The 23,939-nt window shown below is 36.7% G+C and overlaps 1 protein-coding gene across 8 annotated transcripts in view; it reads right to left on the bottom strand.

Moving 5' to 3' along the window:
• The window catches only part of PIK3C2G (phosphatidylinositol-4-phosphate 3-kinase catalytic subunit type 2 gamma), a 504,349-nt gene that overhangs the window by 311,111 nt on the left and 169,299 nt on the right, over window positions 1-23,939 (bottom strand). For all 8 annotated transcript variants that reach the window (XM_044941205.2, XM_044941209.2, XM_044941210.2 and 5 more), the window contains 2 exons: window positions 19,371-19,501; window positions 8,603-8,791 (listed from right to left, as the gene is read on the bottom strand). In XM_044941205.2, the coding sequence (XP_044797140.2) occupies window positions 8,603-8,791; window positions 19,371-19,501 (320 nt within the window). The remainder of the gene's footprint in view (window positions 1-8,602; window positions 8,792-19,370; window positions 19,502-23,939) is intronic.

Raw genomic sequence — 23,939 nt, 5'->3', positions numbered from 1 at the left:
TCTTCCAAGGAATTCTTGCTCACAGTAGGCTCTCTTCTCACTTTCTAAATGCAGTTTCTGCATTTCCTAGCTCCCGTCTTCCCATGGAGCTCTTCTCTTATTTCCCCTTTCACCAGTTCATTTTCACTCATCTTAGATATGCAATCAAACATAAAACTTCCTCAGGGAAGACTTTTCCCACTCTGGAGAAAGATTTGGGTCCTTCATTTTATGTTATCATGGAACCATGTACTTCTCTCAGAGCTGTTATGACACCTGTTATTTTACATTTATAATTTGGTAAGGGGCCTATTTCTCCCCACTTCCAGTGGACTACAACTCCATAAAGGCAGGACTATGTTTCTTTTTGCTTAACATGCCAGCTTCAGGGCCTAAAGAAGTGTCTAACATGAACAGGCCATCAGTAAGTATCTACTGAGTGAATGAATAAACAAACTGGATATCAATTTCTTCATCTATAAAGTGGAAATCCATAAAGTGGGGGAAACTGTACATGATGGTAACAATATTAAAGAGACTGTTTTGTAGGTCAATCATATAATATTTTGAAAGTGCTTAATAATTAATCTATAAGTCACTATTCAATTTTCAAATATAAATTTGCTCTTTTACCATATACGTTTTGACAAGTGAATTTAAGCTTAGTGAAGCTTACTAGAAACGAAATTGTTCCCATGACTTTATGATATTTACAATTTAGCATTGAAAAAAATCTGTGAACTCTAAACACTCTTAAAAATATAGATACCAGGAAGAAGATGATGTTGACAAGACTGACTGGTAGCATTTATTGAAAGTTCTCATAAGTACTTTATCCTGTAAGGTACAATGCATGATACTTATTACTCCCATTGGCAGGAGGTGGGAGGGGTTTCAGGATGGAGAACACATGTACACCCATGGCATATTCATGTCAATGTATGGCAAAATCAATACAATATTGTAAAGTAAATAAATAAAACTAAAAAAAAGAAGAAAAAAAAAACTTTACTGAAGTGATTCATGTAATAAGTGACAGAGACAGAAATGCCTGATTTCAAAGCTTGTGTTGTCAACTGTGAAATTTGGAAGCAACTCCATAAACTCTTCAAAAATGCACAAAGGTAAGATTCATGTCTTTGGTTTATACAATTCTAAGTTTTTCATTCTCAGTATATCACTTTGACTCTCTCTTCATGTGAGACACCATGGACGCCAGGCCTCCCTGTCCTTCACCATTTCCCAGAGTTTGCCCAAGTTCATGTCCACTGAATCAGTGATGCCATCCAACCATCTCATCCTCCATTGCCCTCTTCTCCTTCTGCCTTCAATCTTTCCCAGCATTAGGGTCTTTTCTAATGAGTTGGCTCTTTTCATCGTGTGGCTAAAGCATTGGAGCTTCAGCTTCAGCATCAGTCCTTCCAATGAGTATTCATGGTTTACTTCCTTTAGGATTGACTGGTTTTATTTCTTTACTGTCCAAGGTACTCTCAAGAGTCTTCTCCAGCACCACAGTTTGAAAGCATTAATTTTTCAGTGTTCTGCCTTCTTTATGGTCCAACTCTCATATCCACACATGACTACTGGAAAGACCAAAGCTTTGACTATATGGACCTTTGTCAGCAAAATGATGTCTTTGCTTTTTAATACACTGTCTAGATTTGTCATAGCTTTCCTTTCAAGAAACAATCGTCTTCTGCTTTTATGGTTGCAGTCACCATCTGCAGTGATTTTAGAGCCCAAGAAGAGAAAATCTGTCACTGCTTCCACCTTTTCCCCTTCTATTTGCCATGAAGTGATGAGACCAGATGCCATGATCATAATTTTTTTTAATACTGAGTTTTAAGCCAGCCTTTTCACTCTCCTCTTTCACCTTCATCAAGAATCTTTTTAGTTCGTCTTTGCTTTCAGCCATTAGAGTGGTATCATCTGCATATCGTTGTTGATATTTCTCCCTGCAATTGATTCCTGCTTGTAACTCATCTAGTCCAGCATTTTGCATAATGTGCTCTGAATATAAGTTAAATAAACAGGGTAGCAATATACAGCCTTGTTGTACTCCTTTCTCCGTATCCATAGTTACCTATAATTCTATTCATATATTCCCTTCCCTCCCAACTGAGAGGAACAAGTTACTCTCTTTCCTTGATAACAGCTCTATTTTCATTTTTGGTCCAGTCTGTTGGGTGTTGGGGTCATCTCATTTTTTCTCTTCACCCATCCCTGTTTTCTGAGCTTCCTTCCCTTCATGCATCTATCATCTCAGTTTGTAAACATGCTTGGAGCTTTTTTATTTAAACAAACATAAGAAGTCCAAACATCAAAATCTTTCTCTTACCTCCTTCAACTTTAGTGATCTTCTCGCCTTTACGATCAATCTTATTCCAAGAGGCACAAATTATTTTTCTCCATTTCCTCTTTGAGGCCTTGAAGATGGCATCCAACTTCAATACCCAAATTTGCTCTTTCATCCAAAACTCTTGTCTTGGTTAACAATGTAATTATCTATCATTTACCTAAATCAAAAAGTTCAAAGTCTTCCTTATTTGCTCTCTTGTTCACTTTCCTCTGAAATGTTTCTCCAGTCTGCTCTGTAAATTTCTACTGATGCTTAAAGCAGGCCCAGACCACTTTTCAAGTAGACTATTTCTATACCTGCATCTAATATCCTTGCTGTTATTCTTTTTTACAGTCCACACTTTACATTAATGCACAGAATTATCCTTGTACAAAATAAATCAGACTGCGGGAGTCCCATTTTTAAGATTCCATGGGCTGCCATAAAGTTAGTTATGAGCAATTGCCTGACTTATAGAGCCCCAAATGATCTAAACTGAACCAACCTTTTCAACTTTGTCTCCTAGTACCATTCCTTTATAATATTATAGTAAATCTCTCATTATTCTCTGAACTTCCATAACTTTGACCATCTAGTCTTTCTTTCTGGAATTCCATTTCCTCACTTCTCCACTCAGGAAATGCCCATGAATGTTTCAAGTCAGAATTCAATTCCTTTCCAAACCTTTTCTTACATTCTCTGAGAGAATCTGCCTCTCTCTTTCTTGGGGGCATATAGCACTCAACACTATGATTATAGCCTGGAGAACATTGTATGGTGATCTTCAGTTTGAGTCTTTCCCTCTGAAGTGTATGTTCTTTAAACACAGTTGCTGTGTCCTATTCTGCTTCTTTGATTCATTGTGTGCCAGTTTCCATATATACATATTTTTGCTCAAAAAATAAATGGAAAGAATACATCATCATCTATTAGTTGATTGTTTAGTCAAATGTGGAAGTTATAGCTGTCTACCTTTTCCATATTCTCTTTGGCCTGCTTACAATGGTAGTTAAGAATGACTTTAGTACATTAATCTCTACAATAAAGAATACAGTGGTTTGATGCAAACATTTTTGTAGGACATTTTTCCAGGGAAACTGATTTTCAAAGCTAAGGCACTGCCTATTAAGTATTGCTCTTGTTTCTGCAAAACAATAATTTCACTTCATGTAGGATGGGAAGTTCTAGTACCTTGTCAAATTTTTATTTAAGCTTCTGACGTAATCCTCTGATGCTAATTCAGAGTTGCTATTTTTAAATGAATGCTTTCTTTGAACTGCCTTCTAATTCCTTGGGTAATTTCTGCTTATTATTAGTAGTTGAATAGTTGTGTCTGTGCACCAGGGTTCAAGAAAATAGCAACCATCTGCCAAGAACTACAGACCTTAGCCCTTGGTCTCTGGTATTCTGACAACACTGCCTTCTCTAACGGAAGTATCAGGACCTGGTGAACACGCTGTTAACACTCAGCTGTGGAAATATGAACACCCTATGGCCCGCAAGAGCTAAATCAAATCTCAACATGTTTCTTGCTAAAAAGAAGCCAGCAGGAGGTGGTGAATCTTCAAACAGGATTAAGTAATCGGCAATATTAAAAATTATCTGAGCTAGAAATGGAGCACGCCAGTTCTCAGGAGGTTAAGCCACTGGAAAAAAATAGATTATTCAACGGAGACAAAATATAGACCTCTGAAGAACTCACTCTGACAACTTACTTGTTAGCACATACTGTTTGTTCTCAGAGAAGTCAGCTTTTGCATTTAGAGAAGTTGAAAGGTTCATTTCTCGAAACAGCCTGTCCTCAAGTTTTTTAACAGTTCTGTTAAACTGAGAGTGGGAGTCGGAGGATGAGTACAGTGGAAACATTCCAACCTTTTCAGTGACCTTTATAGATGCATGATAAGGAACTGTTCAATGTGCAAATAAATCAAGTTTCTACTAAGTTCCTTGAATGATGCTTTCTAAACCCCACTCTATTCTGAAACCAGTCCTCATAACATCTAAACCTCTGATTATTCAGAAAAAAAGAAATTACACAGTGAAGTGGAAACATCCAAGGGAAAGTACTGCTATTTACTATAATCAAACTACTGTAGGATAGTTTTATTTACATATTTAGTACATAAACAGCATGTATTTACGTAAGAATGGTGTGAATTATAGGGTGAGGATGGCAAGCTCCAAATCTCTGGATTTAACTCTAGCTCCTTAATTTACAAGTGCCATTTGGGCAATTTAACCCTTGTAAGCCTCAGTTCCCTCAAAGGTAAAACTGGGATAATAAAAGTATTTGTTTTATAGAGTTATTATAGATAATAAAGTGAGGCAGTACTAAGGGAGCACTAAACGAAAACCTAAACTTTATACTTAAAACATTAAGAGAATCAAATAGATGTTCAACATCTCTTCAGGTAGAGAAGCTTAGTTATCAGCAATCAGAGAATATAGAAGTACATCTAGTGAATCCTCTTTATCTATAAGCAAGAAAACTAAGCAGGCTTCATGCTGACCAAGATTTTTGTAAAAAGTATTCCATGAACTTTACAAGAAAATATTAGTTAATACATTTAAATGTCTTTAAAATAGACCAAAGTACATTTTAATGGAACAATAAGCTATCCAAAAAAAAAGGCCATAATTAATGCTTTAGAAACTTAAAAAAGTTATCCCATAAAAAAACTAGGCTTTAGTGATATAGAGAGTCATATTAATAGTTTTGCCTTTACAATCATTCTGTAAGTATTTTTAACAGTTTCATAGAGATGTAACAAATACCATACAATTCACTTAGTGTACCATTTAATGGCTTTTAGCTTCCTCCTAGAGTTACTGAATCATAACCACAAAAGAAACCTCATAACAACTGGCTCTCATTCTCTACATTGCCCCAAACTCCTCTGGCCCTAGGTGATCACTGATCTACTTTCCGTCTCCAACCATTTGCCTATCTCTGGGCATCATAAAACATGTGGTCTTTTGTGACTAGCTTTGTTCGCTTAACGTGTTTTCAAGGTTCATTCATGTTGTAACATATATTAATATTCACTTATTATTATTGAATACTCTAACATTGCATGGACAGACCACATTTTATCTATCCATTCATTATTTGATGGTCATTTGAGTTGTTTTTACTTTTTGGCTATTGTAAATAATGCTGGTCTGAACATCCATGGAGAAATTTTTGAGGGAACATATTTTTAATTTTTTTTTAATTTTTAACTTTACAATATTGTATTGGTTTTGCCATATATCAACATGAATCTGCCACAGATATACACGTGTTCCCCATCCTGAACCCTCCTCCCTCCTCCCTCCTCCCTCCTCCCTCCTCCCTGCCTGTTACCATCCCCCTGGGTCGTCCCAGTGCACCAGCCCCAAGCATCCAGTATCGTGCATCGAACCTGGACTGGCAACTTGTTTCATATATGATATTATACATGTTTCAGTGTCATTCTCCCAAATCATCCCACTCTCTCTCTCTCCCACAGAGTCCAAAAGACTGTTCTATACATCAGTGTCTCTTTTGCTGTCTCTTATACAGGGTTATTGTTATCATCTTTCTAAATTCCATATATATGCATTAGTATACTGTATTGGTGTTTTTCTTTCTGGCTTACTTCACTCTGTATAATAGGCTCCAGTTTCATCCACCTCATTAGAACTGATTCAAATGTATTCTTCTTAATGGCTGAGTAATACTCCAATAAATGCTGGAGAGGGTGTGGAGAAAAGGGAACCCTCTTACACTGTTGGTGGGAATGCAAACTAGTACAGCCACTATGGAGAACAGTGTGGAGATTCCTTAAAAAACTGGAAATAGAACTGCCTATTTTTCATTTATCTTGAGTATTTACCCAAGAGTGGAATGGTTGGGTCATATGTTAACTTGATGTTTAGTATTTAAGAAACTGACTAACTGGTTTCCAAACTGGCTGCCCCGTTTTACATTCCCATGGGCAATATATGAGATTTCCAATTTCTTCACATCCTTGCCAAAGGTAATTGTCTTTCTGATTATAGCCATCTTAGTTAGTGTCAAGTGATATCTCAATGTGGTTTTCATTTATATTTCCCTAGTGATTAATGATGCTGAGCATCTTTCCACATGCTTATTGGACATTTCTATATTTTCTTTGAGGAAATGTTAGACCCTCTGACTATTTTTTTTAAAATTAGGTTATTTATTTTCTGGTTATTGAGTCATGAGTATATATTCTGAATTAAATTCCTTTATTAAGATATAGGATTTGCTAATATCTTCTCTTATTCTGTGAATTGTTACCTTCACACTTTTTTTTAATCTTTACATTTTGAACCAATTTTCTGTGAGCTAATCAGTTCAGGAATGACAAAACAATAACTGCTACTTTTCTAAGTCTTACTTGAGCTAAAAAACAATTAGAATTAAAAAAAACTTTTTTTAGATGTTGGCTACTCTTATCTAAATCAGAAAAAGAGGTTAAGAGTAAGGTGAAAATGGGAACTCATTTCTTCCAGAAATTTCTTGAAATATAAGTATGAACTGTAAGTAATTCCAATGAAAGAAAGTGAAGTCGCTCAGTTGTGTCCAACTCTTTGGGACCCCATGGACTGTAGCCTACCAGGCTCCTCTGTCCATGGGATTTTCCAGGCAAGAGTACTGGAGTGGGTTGCCATTTCCTTCTCCAGAGTATCTTCCCAACCCAGGGATCAAACCCAGGTCTCCCACATTGTAAGCAAGATGCTTTACCGTCTAAGCCACCAGGGAAGTCAGTTCCAATGAAACCAATTGTTAATTGATTTTCTTATGTAATTATTTCATTAATTAATTCAACTGTATAAGGAGATGTAAGAAACAAAGGTAATTGATGATTCCTTCAAATAATATAGTTTAAATATTATTTTAAAATAAGGTATAAATAGTCATAATGAATTTTTGAGAGTGATTGATTAAATATTGAGTAATTACTATGTCTCAGGTATTATTAAGCTTGTGGGAAACAGAAACACTATGATGAACTATTTGGGTTTAACTAGCTCTCATTCTAATGTGGGTAAATTACATGTTTCACATGTTGTGTGTAAAACATTGCAGTATAATGTCATTCATAAAGAAACAAAGCACCGTAGTAGGAAGATGTGGTCAGTTTTCCTTAGTGAGGTCAAAGGAGGTCCATGTAGAAGAAGCCTTATAAAAAGGGGGAAAGCTGCAAGCTCAACTAAAAGACAAACTCTATCTATGTATCTATCTATGTTCTATCATTTATCAAGGAAGGTGGGTATATGGGTGCACAGTAATCGATGAAAGACATCAGAAAACAGAAATATTCAATGTACAAGGCACAAAAAACAGAATTTTAAGATAATTTTTAAATTTTGAACTTGGAAGATTGAGAGGAAGCTTCTAGTAACTCCTACGAATAATAGAAAAAAATTTCTTTCTCCTCCTTTCACATGCTAGAAGTTTTATAAAAGCCATGAATTTTAAAATAAACCAAAATAAATTGTTTGAAAAGCCCTTTGTGTCACTTTCTTTCCCTCCTTTCTCCTTCATCAGGATCTTGAGAGAGAATTCAGAACAGAACTGAGTGTCACAATTCTTGTCTGACTCTAGAGATTGCAGACTTTCTTCATGGCATCAGTGCTGATGCCATGAAGACAGACTTAAAATATCTCTTCTTGGCTTTGAATGTGAAGCAGAAGCCAAGTAAGAGCTGCTTCCCCAAGCCAGAACCAGACATCACACTTGTTCCCACATGCTTCCTCTTAAGTAGACGATGACATCATTATCCACCGGATTCTCAACCACCATGCATTTTATTCTAGGGAAGATACAGAGAGTACACAAGGGATAGGTTTTTTTTTTTTTTTTTCCATTTTGTTATTATCATTGTCTTACTAACTGGACATCTACTATAAACAGGATATTTTTCCCGGCTTTGCATATTTCAATAGTAAAAGATACTGTCTCAATTTTTAAGGACTCTTTTGTTTTGAGAGAGGGGCAAGTAGAGAAGTTTATTTTTCCCTATTCAATATTTTTTGGTTGTTATTTCTCTAAGAGCAACTAGACTCCCCGTTTAAGAAACTCTGGCCATTAATTTTATTTCAAGTTTAGTTTAGAAGACAGAATTATAGTTTAGATTTGTTTCAAATTTATATTCACAGCTTACATTTATCTAAATTTAATATCCACAGCTACTGAAATTGGAAATAAACAGAATTGGTATTGAATAGAGACTTACAGTTTTTCTCTTCAAAATTTTCACGTTAGTAATATCATACCTGTCACACAATTCTTACCTGGAAGTCAAAAGTCCAAGTGCCTCCAAAGGGTGAGAGAATTTCCATCTTCTTAAAATGGTATGCATTTCTGAAACAGTTCTTTCATCCCATCCAGGGGCACTTCCCAAGACCAAAGGAAGGGAGCAGTTTTCATTGTTGCAGTAGAAGCGATAAAACCATAAGTATCTTCTCTTTTCCTCAGAGAGGCTGCAAAACCAGATTGGAAGTGATAATTTACTGGAGTTCGTGACACTAACACATGTTTGTTATGAACAGTCAGTGCAAAATATTAGGCCTAGTTCTTTGATTTTTAGTTTCTTTTGGAAAATAAGTCCTTTATCTTCTTGGGACAGTTTGATAGGTTATTTTATCAGATTATTTCCCACTAACTTTAATATTTTATAGAAAAATTAAATAAAATGTACTTCAGTTCAGATAATTCACATGTATTTTTCCTTGCTCTTATCTTTGCCACTTTTTAAAAAATGTCATTCTGGTTAGCAAAGTTTCTGTCTCCTTTAAGGCAGACCAAGTTTATCAATTCTGCCACATGTACTACTTAGAACAAAGATTCTCAACCATTTACTTTCTTACTGTATTTGGAAATTAACTTAGACCCAAGTGGGCCTGTGGAGAAATGGCACATTTTAAAGATGATATTCCTTCATTTCGAAGCAAGTTTCATCAGAGGTCAGAAAACTTTTTGCTCTAAACTTCAGAAACAAAGATCTCATTTCATCCCTGGATTCTGGCTTTAAATTCTTAGAGTTTGCTGCAAGTTTGGAGTTAAAATGCCAGTGAATAGGACTTTTTCACATGCACAAGTGTGTCCCTCAGAAGATCTAGATCTGGGACAAGGGCCATTGATTCACTGACAGTTTACCGTGTTTTGCTTACACTCCAGGAAAGGCATTCAAGACCACAGTTGAACTGAAGGACAGCATTTCTCACACGACAATGACAGCTTTTCAACACTGTCTCCTCCAGACTGACACTCTGTCGCTCAGCTTTCATTAACTAAAACTCCCAGGAAGGGATAGCAAGAATTATTAACAGATTTTAAATATCATTATATCTCTATACTATCTTCTGAAATCCTCTCCCTCTGCAAAATGAATGAAACGAATTACAGAGGATGGTTTTTGAGGTACATTTGGGCTCTTTTTCTCTTTTGTCACTACCTTCTTCACCAGAAACCCCCCAGAAGAAAAATATTCCACAATAAAATTATTACTATGCTACTAAAACTAATTATTTTGTTTTAACTGAATTCATTTTTCAATATTGAACAATGCCTTTTTCTCTTTTATTGAAGCATAATTTACATAAAAGAGAATGCATGGATTCAGTTAATTAAATTTTGACAAATGCACATATCAAGCATAATAAAATCCGCACTCTTTTCAAGATATAAAACAGTTTCTTATGCTACCAGAGGCAAGCAGTAGTATGACTTCTTTCACTTTAGACAAATAATATCTACTTTCAAACTTCATATAAACAGAATCATGAATATTTTTTATTTATAGCTTCTTTCACTAAGTATATTTTTTTGAAATTATCCATACTGTTGAGTATATCAGTAGATTATTTCTTTCAGTTAATGAGTATTACTCCTTTATATGAACATACCACAATTTGCTTATCCTTTCTCCTATCTGATGGATACTGGGAGTGTTTCCTGTTCTGGAATGTTATGAATAAAGCTTTTGTGAACATTTGTGTGCATGTATTTGTACAGGTGTATTTGCATTTCTCCTACGAAATACCATGGAAGGAAATGATTTGGTTGTATGTCATGTGTTTATCTTTTGAAGAAACTGCTTTCTGAAGCAGTTGTTGCATTTTACATTATCAGGGGTAGGGTATGACAGAACCAATTGTATAGCATTCTTGCCATTCTTTAATTTTGCCCATTAAAAAATATTATCCATGTCACTGCAGTTTAATTAAAAGCATACTGATCATTTGAAAAAAAAATTACACTTTCTAACAGATTATAATTGTATTTTTATCACTAATTTGGGAACAACTAGAACTGTCATCTTAACAATAATGGTTATTCTAATCAATGGCGGGATATATCCTTCCATTTACTGAGGTTTTCTTTAATTTCTCATAGCAAAGTTTTGCATTTTTAAGTATGTGTGTGTTAGTCACTCAGTCATGTCTCATTCTTTGCAACCCCATGGACTCTAGCCCTTCAGGCTCTTCTGTCCATGGAATTCTCCAGGAAAGAATACTTAAGTGGGTTGTATTCCCTTCTGCAGGGGATAGAGATGTTGATTTTGTAAATATCAACATTGATCAAATTTAGAAAAATGAAATTTATTTTCTATTTTTTACTGGAATATAGTTGCATTTTGTTCATTAATCGCAAATGCTATGATCTTACATAATTACCTGTCTAAAAATAGAGACAGTTTTATTTCTTTCTGACTTTTACACATTAAAAACTTTTTTTTTTTCCTGTGATAGTACACTGGCTAGGACTGACAGTACAACACTGAAGAGGAATATTTAGGCAAGCATCTTTGTTCCCAACCTTAGGGGGAAAACATTTATTCGTGCATCATTTAATATAATGCTAACTCTAGCTTTTCCTATAGATCCAGATTCAACTCCGGAGTTGAAGGTTGAGGAAGTTCCACTCTATTTCCAGTTTTGAGAGTTTTTATCATGAATTGGTGCTGAATCTTGTCAAATTTTTTCCCCCAAATATATCAAGATGGTATGATTTTCCTTATATATCTTTTTCAGTTCTTTTAATTTTAATCTAGCTGAATTCTTGTATTTAAAATATGCACCTGTAAACAACATAAAGTTGGATATTACTTTTGCAATGTAGGCTAACAATTTCTTCCTTTTAATTGGGATTTTTATTTATATTTAATGGAATATTGATATGATTCAGTTTAAATCAACCATGTTGCTATTAATTATTTTTGTCCAAATTATTTCTTTTGTTTCTTCTTTCTTTTGGATTAAAAAAATAATTTCTGTTATCTTTTTTACTTTTAAATGTATTCTTAAAATCTGGGGGTTATGGTTTCTGTCAAGATTATAATATTCTTCTTTAGCACATCATGGGCGTGTATGAATGCTCAGTTGCTAAGTGGTGTCCAGCTCTTTGTGACCCTGTAGACTGTCAGTCAGTCAGTTCAGTTGCTTAGTCATGTCCGACTCTTTGCGACCCCATAAATCATAGCATGCCAGGCCTCCCTGTCCATCACCAACTCCAGGAGTTCACTCAAACTCATGTCCATTGAGTCGGTGATGCCATCCAGCCATCTCATCCTCTGTTGTCCCCTTCTCCTCCTGCCCCCAATCCCTCCCAGCATCAGGGTCTTTTCCAATGAATCAACTCTCTGCATCAGGTGGCCAAAGTATTGGAGTTTCAGCTTCAATATCAGTCCTTCCAATGAAACCCAGGACTGATCTCCTTTAGGATGGACTGGTTGGATCTCCTTGCAGTCCAAGGGACTCTCAAGAGTCTTCTCCAACACCACAGTTCAAAAGCATCAATTCTTTGGCACTCAGCTTTCTTCACAGTCCAACTCTCACATCCATACATGACCATTGGAAAAACCATAGCCTTGACTAGACGGACCTTTATTGGCAAAGTAATATCTCTACTTTTCAATATACTATCTAGGTTGGTCATAACTTTCCTTCCAAGGAATAAGTGTCTTTTAATTTCATGGCTGCCATCACCATCTGCAGTGATTTTGGACTACAGTCTTTTCATTTATTCTATCTTTGGGATTTCCCAAGCCAGAATACTGGAGTGCATTGCCATTTGCTCCTTCAGGGGATCTTCCTGACCCAGGGATCAAAGCCATGTCTCCTGCATTGGCAGGGAGATTCTTTACCACTGAACCAGCCAACCACAGTTATTACATTGCTTTATGCATAAGAGCCTTAGAATACTATGCTTTTATTTTTCTATTCCTCATTCTTATTTTTTTTTATTTTTTCTTATTTTATTTTTATTTATTATATGCCCAGTTGTACATTATGATTATTTTTAGTTAAATATTTTTTTATGCTTTAAAATGATTTTTTTAAATTTAATTTTATTTTTAAATTTTACATAATTGTATTAGTTAAATATTTTTAAAAATAAATTAATAAACATGAAAAATGTATATCTTTATTATCTAGATATTTCCCTTCATGGTACTTTTCATTTACTCCTGTAGATTTGAATGTCCATCTTTTTTCAGCCTAAAGTATTTTCTTTAAAATTTCTTATAGTACAGATGAGCTTATAATTAACTAACTCAGCTGTGTTTAGTTGAAATGTTTTAATTTTGCCTTAATTTTTGAAATGCAATTTTACTGGTTATAGAACTTTTAAGGTGATAGAGTTTCTTTTCTCCTTTCAAAATGTAAGATAACTTATAATGTCTTTTGGTTTCCATAGTTTCTAATGAGAAATATGAAGTTAATGAGAAATCTGTAGAATTATAGTTCATCCCATGAATGTGATTTGTTGACTTTCTCTGAAGCCTTAGAAAAATTTTATATTTATCTTTTCAGAAATTTGACTATGGTGTGCTTAGGTGATGTGTGTGTGTGTGTATGTGTTTGGAATTTGCTAAGTTTCTTATATCTGTAGGTGATTTTTTAAAAATTAAACTTGTAAAATTTTAGCTATTATCTCTTTAAGAATTTTTTTTCTTCACTATCTCTTTTCTTTCCTGTGTGTCTAATACATACATATTACATTGCTTGATAATTGTCCTATAGGTCACAAAGCTGTATCACTATTTTCAGGTTTTTTTCTTTCTGTACTTCAACATGGATAATTTCTATCGCCCATTCTTTAAACTCACTGTTCTTTTTTTTTTTTTTTTCATTATGCAATCTATTAAGCTTTTCCAGTGATTTTTAAAAATTTTAATACTGTGTTTTTCAGTTCTTAAATTTCCATTTTTCTACTTCTTTTTTTTTTTAGTGGTTTATTTTTTATTTATTTATTTATTTTTTAAATTTTATTTTATTTTTAAACCTGAAACACTGTATTAGTTTTCCCAAACATCAAAACGAATCCGCCACAGGTATACATACGCTCCCCATCCTGAACCCTCCTCCCTCCTCCCTCCCCACACCATCCCTCTGGGTCGTCCCAGTGCACCAGCCCCAAGCATCCAGTATCGTGCATCGAACCTGGCCTGGCAACTCGTTTCATTTGTTCACCCATATGTATTTTTTAATTTAAACCCATAAATACCTTTATAACAGTTGTAAAATATTTGATGGAGGAGGAAATGGCAACCTACTCCATTGTACTTGCCTGGAGAATCCAATGGACAGAGAAGCCTGGCAAGCTATAGTCCATGGGGTTGCAAAGAGTTGGACACAACCGAAGCAACTTAGCACACATGCAAAATATCTGAAGCTGTTTCTATTAACTGCCTCCTTCAATCCTGGCCTATGGTTATGTATTCCTGACTCTTCCTATGTTTAGCAATTATTGGTTGTACACTAAACATTTAAAATCCTACATTGTTCAGAGTCTGCATTTTGCTGCATTTGAGTGCTGAATGTTTCCAGTTTTTTTTTTTTTTTTTTTAAAGGAGGCAGTTTAATTACTAGTAGATCAGCTTGATTCTCTTGGGGTCTGTTTTTATGATGTGTTAGACTAGGCCAAGCACAGTCCTAAATCTTGAGCTAGAGCACATTTACTCCTAATATGCATCTTTCTGATTTCTTTATTGAGTGCTGAGGTGTTCTGTGATCTTTCTGCATCATTACTGGTCAGAAAATTTATGTCTCCCAGCATTGTACAACCTCTAGAATCTACATTTATTTCATATCTCCCTGTAGCAGTTCTTTTGCTATAAAATCCCCATGTGCTCATGAGTGGCTCAGTACTCAGCTGAATATATAAGGGGACACCACTACATATTTCTGAAGCTCCTATTCTGTGGATATGCCCTTCTCTACTATTATTCTCTGGAAATTCTAGCTGTCTCAAAATTATTAAACTCGGTGATCTCTGCCTTATTTATTTTTTAATCTCAGGAGGTAAGACCTGCCTGCTCATCTTTAATTATAACTTCCAGAGCAATGATACAGAAAATGTCTCTGGGTCCGAAGGCCTTTTTACTCATGGCTTCACCTCAAGCCTTCTCTGCTCAATTTCTGAGAGCAGTTGCTTTATATGTATTTCTCTTGTATCATATTTCTTTAATTCAGGAGGACTAGTTTAGTAATATAATAGGTAACCTTCATGGCTAGAGGTGGAGGCATTATTTCTTTCAAAACATTTGTTTTTTACCTTATGTTCTGAGATTTTCCTTACATTAGATACTTTTCTTTAGAGGTCATAAAGAAGGTATTCTTCTTATTTTTACAAATGTTATAGTACATTTTCACCAAACTTCATTGAGTCTGAACTTCTCGACTGCTTACATTTAACCAATTTGAAAGAAGACAAGTATGTCACCAACTAAATGATAAAATGTGGTATTTGGAAAATGAATTTAATCTGTTTCTAACATAAGTTTTATCACATTGAAGACTGTTCTCCATCTGTTTTCACAGTCCTGAATGAAACTGTACTCTACTGAGCATTAATAATTGTATTTGAGTAAGTAAAACAGAAAAATGTTGCTTATTTCATGTATAAGTTATAAACTTAAATAGAAAACTGAAGTATAAAACCAATTAGAATTCACTGGGGCTAATTTAAAAACACAAACCTTTAATATTTAAAGGCAGTTTTTGTGCTTATTTATTTGTTGGTTTTGATATTTTTTGTTCGAACATATTTAAAATTTCAAAGGATAGCAACTTTTTTTTTTTCAGATCTCAGGGAGCCCTCCTCAGCTCCCCAAGGATAGCAACTTTTTATATTTTAAAAAATCTCTCATACAAATATATCAGTCTCTGATATGTGACATACTTGTTAAATGTAAAGCTTTATATTTTTGAATAAGAACTATCAAAACATGCTTCATCTAATTAAGATGGCAATAGTCTAGAATAATGATGGATCATCAAAATATGTGTCATAAGGACTATGAGAATCCTTAAGGTCATTTTTATACCAAACTCTATGCCAAGGAACTTTATCCTTTATAACATTTATTTTACACATATTATTTATCAGGCACAATGTAGAACACTGGATATGTAGTAATAAACAAGATAGGTTCCTGGTTCTCTTGGTTCTCACAAACAAATGAGGAAAAAAAACACATTAATGAACAAGATGATACTAGATTGTGTTATGTGTGATAAAAAAGGTAATAAGAGAGATTGTAAAGAGGGAAAAACTTCATTCGATAGGGTCATAAAAGAAGGTCTCTTTGAGAAGATCACAATTAAGTGAGGACATACAGGTTGAGGGGCTTCCCTGGTGGCTCAGATGGTAAAGAATCTGCCTGTAATGCAGGAGATCCGGTTTCGATCCCTTGGTGGGAAAGATCCCCTGGGGGAGGAAATGGCTACCTACTCCAGTGTTCTTGCATGGAGAATTCCATTGACCTAGGAGACTCACGGGCTACAGTCCATGGGATTGCGAAGAGTCAGACATGATTGAATGACTAGCATTTTAACACTTACACTACAAGATGAGATGATACAGCCATGTGAAGAACTAGGAAGGAGTATTTCATGAAGAGGAAATCCCAAATAAGAAGACCCTGAGATAGGAGAGGGAATGGCACATGTGAAATATGTGAAGTAAAGAGATGTCATTGGCTTGAAGTGAATGAGGAAAAGAGTAGGATGCATGGAAATTAGAGCTCAGGGCAGTAACAAGATTACCCGAAACTAGTTTTTGCAGTGGTCATGTATGAATGTGAGAGTTGGACTGTGAAGAAAGCTGAGTGCCGAAAAATTGATGCTTTTGAACTGTGGTGTTGGAGAAGACTCTTGAGAGTCCCTTGGACTGCAAGGAGAGCCAATCAGTCCATCTTAAAGGAGATCAGTCCTGGGTGTTCATTGGAAGGACTGATGTTGAAGCTGAAACTCCAATACTTTGGCCACCTGATGCAAAGAGCTGACTCATTGGAAAAGACCCTGATGTTGGGAGGGATTGGGGGCAGGAGGAGAAGGGGATGACAGAGGATGAGATGGCTGGATGGCATCACCGACTCAATGGACATGAGTTTGGGTAAACTCTGGGAGTTGGTGATGGACAGGGAGGCCTGGCATGCTGCGGTTCATGGGGTCACAAAGAGTTGGACATGACTGAAAGACTGAACTGAACTGAACTGAACTGAAATGCTTAATCACATTCAACACCTCAGTCTGGAAGGTCTCAAATTAATTCCTCTTCCAGAAAATGACTCTAACATCTGCCCAGTTCAGCAATTTCAAACCTTAGACTCTTCAATGAATTACCTTGATTATTTGGTTTCTCATTTGGCTTCACCCCTATTTACTATTAATAAAAGAAGATCATGGCATCCGGTCCCATCACTTCATGGGAAATAGATGGGGAAACAGTGGAAACAGTGTCAGACTTTATTTTTCTGGGCTCCAAAATCACTACAGATGGTGACTGCAGCCATGAAATTAAAAGACGCTTACTCCTTGGAAGGAAAGTTATGACCAACATAGATAGCATATTGAAAAACAGAGACATTACTTTGCCAACAAAGGTTCATCTAATCAAGGCAATGGTTTTTCCTGTGGTCATGTATGGATGTGAGAGTTGGACTGTGAAGAAGGCTGAGTGCTGAAGAATTGATGCTTTTGAACTGTGGTGTTAGAGAAGACTCTTGAGAGTCCCTTGGACTGCAAGGAGATCCAACCAGTCCATTCTGAAGGAGATGAGCCCTGGGATTTCTTTGGAAGGAATGATGCTAAAGCTGAAACTCCAGTACTTTGGTCACCTCATGCAAAGAGTTGACTCATTGGAAAAGACTCTGATGCTGGGAGGGATTGGGGGCAGGAGGAGAAGGGGATGACAGAGGATGAGATGGCTGGATGGCATCACTGACTCGATGGACGTGAGTCTGAGTGAACTCTGGGAGTTGGTGATGCACAGGGAGGCCTGGCGTGCTGCGATTCATGGGGTCTCAAAGAGTTGGACACAACTGAGTGACTGATCTGATCTGATCAAGTCATGCCTTTTCAACTCCAAGATATGCTCCAAATCCAGCCATTACTATCAATGTCCACAATGTCCACTGCCATTGCCCTCGTTCTAGTGACCACAATCTTCTGCCTAAAATATTACATCAGCTACTTTACTGTATTGCTCTCTTCCTCTTTTCAGTTTAGTTCAGTTGCTCAGTCATGTCTGACTCCTTGTGACCCCATGAACCACAGCACGCCAGGCCTCCCTGTCCATCACCAACTCCAGGAGTCCACCCAAATCCATGTCCATCGAGTCGGTGATGCCATCCAATCATCTCATCCTCTGTCGTCCCCTTCTCCTCCTGCCCCCAATCCCTCCCAGCATCAGAATCTTTTCCAATGAGTCAGCTCTTCGCATCAGGTGGCCAAAGTATTGGAGTTTCAGCTTCAACATCAGTCTTTCCAATGAACACTCAGGACTGATCTCCTTTAGGATGGACTGGTTGGATCTCCTTGCAGTCCAAGGGACTCTCAAGAGGCTTCTCCAACACCACAGTTCAAAAGTATCAACTCTTCTACGGTCAGCTTTCTTTATAGTCTAACTCTCACATCCATACATGACTACTGGGAAAACCATGGCCTTGACTAGATGGAACTTTGTTGACAAAGTAATGTCTTCCTCTCTTACTTCCTCTCTAAACCATCGTTCAACTTATAGCCAAAAGGATCACTCAAAAAGATTATTTAGATCCCATGACTACCCTGTTCAAAACCTTTAAATAATCTCTTATTCTTGGAATAAAATGTTTTATTATATTATGTATCTCACACACATGAAGCATTGCTTTCTTAGTTTTGTGCTTTTCCATGTTGGTAATGAGAGCATCATAAGCTGTGGCTTGCTACTACTGCTGCTGCTAAGTCGCTTCATCCGTGTCCGACTCTGTGCGACCCCATAGATGACAGCCCACCAGGCTCCTCTGTCCCTGGGATTCTCCAGGCAAGAATACTGGAGTGGGTTGCCATTTCCTTTCCAATGCATGAAAGTGAAAGTGAAGTCACTCAGTTGTGTCCGACTCTTCGCGACCCCATGGACTGCAGCCCACCAGGCTCCTCCGTCCATGGGATTCTCCAGGCAAGAGTACTGGAGTGGGGTGCCATCGCCTTCTCGGAAGCTGTGGCTTAGAGATTACCAAATATTAAGTACAAACAGTAAGTACACAGAATTAGTAATCTCTTATAATTCTTCCTGGGATATCTCTTTCCCAGAGAATTGCTGTTTGACAAAATTTAAGTACTCCTTTAGTTACTAATTTAGTGGTATTAAAACATAAGCTATTTCTGTTCTTGTTTAATGTCATTATAATTAAATTTTACATATTCTGGTTTATCAAAACAATTTCCTATCTAACTGAAGAACAATGGTTTATCACTGTTAAATGCTGATCTGTATCTATCAGTTTCTGCTTTGTCATTCTGAACTGAATATTTTCCAATCTTTTTATTTTTCCTTTGACCAAAGGTAAAGTTTCTGAGTGTCACAAGGAAAAAAAAAATCTTAAAAAAACCCACAATTACTAACTTAGCTCCTAAGTGTTAGTGGATCATCCAACAGGTGTGATTGTAGGAAACGAGAGGAGTTATGTGGGAAGGAAGGTTCACTCTTAACAGATATGAGTGCTTCTAGAATGATTGCTGGTATCATGAAATGCAGGCAAAATTCCCTCCCAAGAACTGGGTCACTTACAGTATGGGAGTCTGCTTCTGTGACAGTCTGGCAATATGTTTTAAACATTCTTTTGGTGGTTCTTCAAGATCATTTTCATTCTCTTCAGAATCAGGTTTCATATACTCCCACTCAGTTGCTGGAAAATCAATCTGAAATAACAAAAAGATGGTTTGCCATGTATCAAATGCCTGAAAAATGCTTCATTAATTTAATGATCTCTCTTAGATTTATAGAAAATAAAGCAAAGGGCAGGAAAATATCTTATGTTTCCTGTGATGTTTATTATTTAACAATAATTTTAGAAGAATCATTAGGGTTTGGACTTGGTGTTTAAATATACATGATATTTGGTAAATCCTCAATTATTTATATAAATGGTATATAAATTTGTAGTCTGTAACTTTGAGAAAAAAATAAAAAATAATATTTATTAACTTTTCATAAAGTTAAATGCTACATTTTTATGTAATGCTGAAATTATACCCTTTTTGTATTTCATTACTAAATGTCGATTATTAAATGATGAAAATTATAGATTGTAATCACACTTTTTTCATGTAATCACTTGAGAAAATAAAATGAGTAACTTTATGTTGGTCTCTACTACTTAACGGAGAAGGCAGTGGCACCCCACTCCAGTACTCTTGTCTGGAAAATCCTATGGACAGAGGAGCCTGGAAGGTTGCAGTCCATGGGATCGCTAAGGGTTGGACACAACTGAGCGACTTCACTTTCACTTTCATGCATTGGAGAAGGAAATGGCAACCCACTCCATTGATCTTGCCCGGAGAATCCTAGGGACGGGGGAGCCTGGTGGGCTGCCGTCTATGGGGTCGCACAGAGTTGGACACAACTGAAGTGACTTAGCAGCAGCTACTACTTAAAATCTGTAAGTCTGTGAACCACCTTGTAGACATGACAGTGAACTCTTCTCTGGTAAAGATCTGTTTTGCAAGTGTAAAACCAAACAGAATATGCTTGCTGTGGCTCTATAGTTCAGTTTTACAGACAAAGCTAGAATGCAGAACTTCTTTTTTCCTGGCTTAACATGCCTCCCACTAGACAACATTTAAGTGATAACCTGATTCTAGTTATTTACTGGAATCAACATTTGTCATTGTTGTTGTTCAGTTGCTCAGTCATGCCTGATTCTTTCGTGACCCCATGAACTATAGCCCACCAGGCTCCTCTGTTCATGGGATTTCTTGGGTAAGAATACTGGAGTAGGTTGCTGTTTTCTTCTGCAGGGGATATTCCTGACCAGGGATCAAATCCACATCTCCGGCATTGGCAGGGAGATTCTTTACCACTGAGCCACCAGGGAAGCCCAGTAAATAAAATGGTTGTTATCAAAAAATACAGTTTCCAAGTATGTAAATGAGATAAATATTTTCAGCCCCATATAACGCTTAGGAGGTTTCCCTGGTGGCTCAAATGGTAAAAGAATTTGCCTGCAATGTGGGAGACCCAAGTTTGATCCCTGGGTCAGAAGACCCCTTTGCCTGGAAAATTCCATGGACAGAAAAGCTTGGCACAATACAGTCCATGGGGTCATAGAGTTGGACATGAATGAGTGAGTTTCACTATTCATAGTACTTAAGAGTATCACTTTTTTTTTTCATTTTCATATCAGAAAATCTAAAGAATTTATTTTTCTTTGCTGATCTATGTTAGATTGTGATCTCAGAGATACTTTCCCAAAAATATGTGTTAATGTACAACATTTTCCCTAGAATTCTTTTGAGTTCTATGCATTATGGAGGAGGAGAAAGGCAAACATTAACAATTAAAATAGGGTTGAATATATACAAAGCCCCCCAAGCTATGCTTCAAGTTAATAATGGCAAACATGTGACACTTCTGTGGTCATGACGCACTAAACTTGGCCTTAGTCTTATTTTTTTCTTTAATAGAGTGCTACAGGAGCTCTCTACTAATGTGTTCACTTAATGTACCATGACACCTACTGTTCCATTCTTGCCTCAAAGAGTTAAGGAGGCTTTCTTCCAGGGTACAGGAAAATATTCAGATCCAATCATGCACACTTATAATTCACACTTCCTTATACACTGAATATTGACTTCTTGTGTTCCATTTATCTGCTCTGCTTTTACTCTCTCCTTCATCCTTCTCCATTTACACTTGGCCACCATGGTTCCTACTATGGCTTCATGTTTTGGAATTCCTTGAAGGAGCTGCTGTGAATGTTCCTAGTGTTCATGTTCACATGACTATGCCAATAAGATGTTCATGGACTTGCTCAGGCCCCCGTGATTCTACCACCTTGTTCAAAGAAATGAACCTGGGCTGTAGGTGTAGTTTGGATATAAGGCATATGCATATTGGACCATAAGTTCTATGCAGTTCAAGGGAAGGAATGATGTCTACCAACTAGATGGCAATTGCTGTGAGTCTGTGGAAGGAGTTGTAAAAGAAGGGGTGAAGAAAAAGGAAGCTATGCTACACTCAGACAAAAATGTACTGTGTTCTAAGGATCATGTACCAATAATATTACTGTGGTATTAGAGTGGTATATCTCTATACCACTCTAAATCACTCATGCATATGAGTGGTATATTTATACTGTGGGTGGGGTATATATATACTATATATAGATATAGTATATATCTATACTATAGATATAGTATAGTATCTATACTATACCCTGATAGCTCAGCAGGTAAAGAATCTGCCTGCAATGCAGGAGACACAGGAGATGCTAGTTCGATCCCTGAGTCAAGCAGTAACTCACTCCACTATTCTTGCCTGGGAAATCCCATTGATGGAGAAGACTGGCGGGTTATAGTTCAAAGGGTAGCAGAGTCAGACACGACTGAGTGACTAAGCACGTTTCTACATTGTAATACTATTCAACAATAAAAAAAATAAGTGAATACTGATATATGATACAAAGTGGATGAATTTTGAAACTTTATGCTAAAGGAAAGAATCCAGCCACAACAGAACACATATTCTATAATTCCATTTACATGAAATGTACAGAGTAGGTGAATCTATAGCGACAGAAAGTATGTTAGTAGTTGCTTAGATTTGGGGACTGGAAAGCAATAGCTAAAAAGTATGAGATTTCTTCATAAAAATGAAAATGCTCTAAAACTGGTGTTGGTTGAGATTAGTTGTACATATCTGTGAAAATACTAGAAAACATTGAATTGTATACTTTAAATGAGAGGATTGTATGGTATGTGACATATGTCTCAATAAAGCTTTAGAGAAATTCTCTCAAGGAGAATATACATACTGAGAATAGCAATGGGCAGCAGACAGAACCCGTCAACAGAAGGGACAAGCAAAAGAAAAGGAGTGGGAGAAGAAAACAGAAAAAGGATAACCAAAGAGAGTGTGAAGAGAAACCTAAGAGAGCAATATCAGCACAGTCAGAGGAGAAGAGTGTTCTGTACTGGGGAAGTTGCTGTTTAGTCACCAAGTCATGTTGGTCTCCTTTGTGACCCCATGGACTATAGCCAGCCAGGCTCCTCTGTCTATGAGGATTCTCCAGGCAGGAATACTGGAGTGGGTTGCCACTTCCTCCTCCAGACCCAGGGATGGAACCCACATCTCCTGCGTCTCCTGCAATGGCAGGCGAATTGTTCACCACTGAACTCCTTCGGAAGGCCCATAATAGGGAAGAGATAGTGCCAAAAACTGTACAGAGAGGACTAGAATGAAGAGGTATGAAAACCAGTACTGGGTTTGGCAACTAGAAATTAGGAGGTTATCTGACAGCAGTGTGGTGAGGACAAATAAACCAGAATATAGTGTATTTAGAATGAATGGTCGGGGGAGACTTCTCCGTCAGTCCAGTGGTTAAGACCTCGCCTTCCAATCAGGGAGTGTGGGTTCAATCCCTGGTTGGGGAACAAAGATCCAACCTACCTTGTGGACAAAAACACAAAACATGAAACAAGAAATATTGTAACAAATTCAATAAAGACTTTTAAAATGGTTCACATAAAAAAAAGAAAAACTTTAAAAAAATAGAATGAATGGGAAACTAAGTAGAGAAATATAAACTAGAACAAGAGCAACATTAACTAAAACAACTCTGCTCTTAGTGATTAAATTATGAGTCACTGTACTAGACTGTATACAGGGAGAGGGAAGAAGATGAGGGAGATACACATTGATTGGATCATATAATAATTTGTCTCCATGTCTGAATTCATATCTGTGCGTGCATGCTAAGTTGCTTCAGTCATGTCTGACTCTGCAACCCTATATGGCCTGTAGCCCTCCAGGCTTCTCTATCTGTGAGATTCTCCAGGCAAGAACACTGGAGTGGGTTGCCACGTCCTCCTCCAGGGAATCTTCCTGAGACAGAGAATGAACCTGCGTCACTGACATCTCCTGCATTGGCAGGAGAAATCTTTACTACTAGTGCCACTTGGGAAGCTCAGAACTCAGATCTACTTCACTCTATTCACCGCTTCCAGTCTGCAGCATAGTGTGAAAAAAAGAAGGCTGACTGGAAGGAATTAAGTTCTGTAACATATTATAACCTGCATCATACCATAATTGTCATCTTTTAATAACATAGACAATCAGCAAAGCACAGACCAGAAAGAA

The sequence above is a fragment of the Bubalus bubalis genome, chromosome 4 (assembly GCF_019923935.1).
Source record: "Bubalus bubalis isolate 160015118507 breed Murrah chromosome 4, NDDB_SH_1, whole genome shotgun sequence".
Lineage (NCBI taxonomy): Eukaryota > Metazoa > Chordata > Mammalia > Artiodactyla > Bovidae > Bubalus > Bubalus bubalis.
This window is presented reverse-complemented; position numbering and strand designations above follow the sequence as displayed.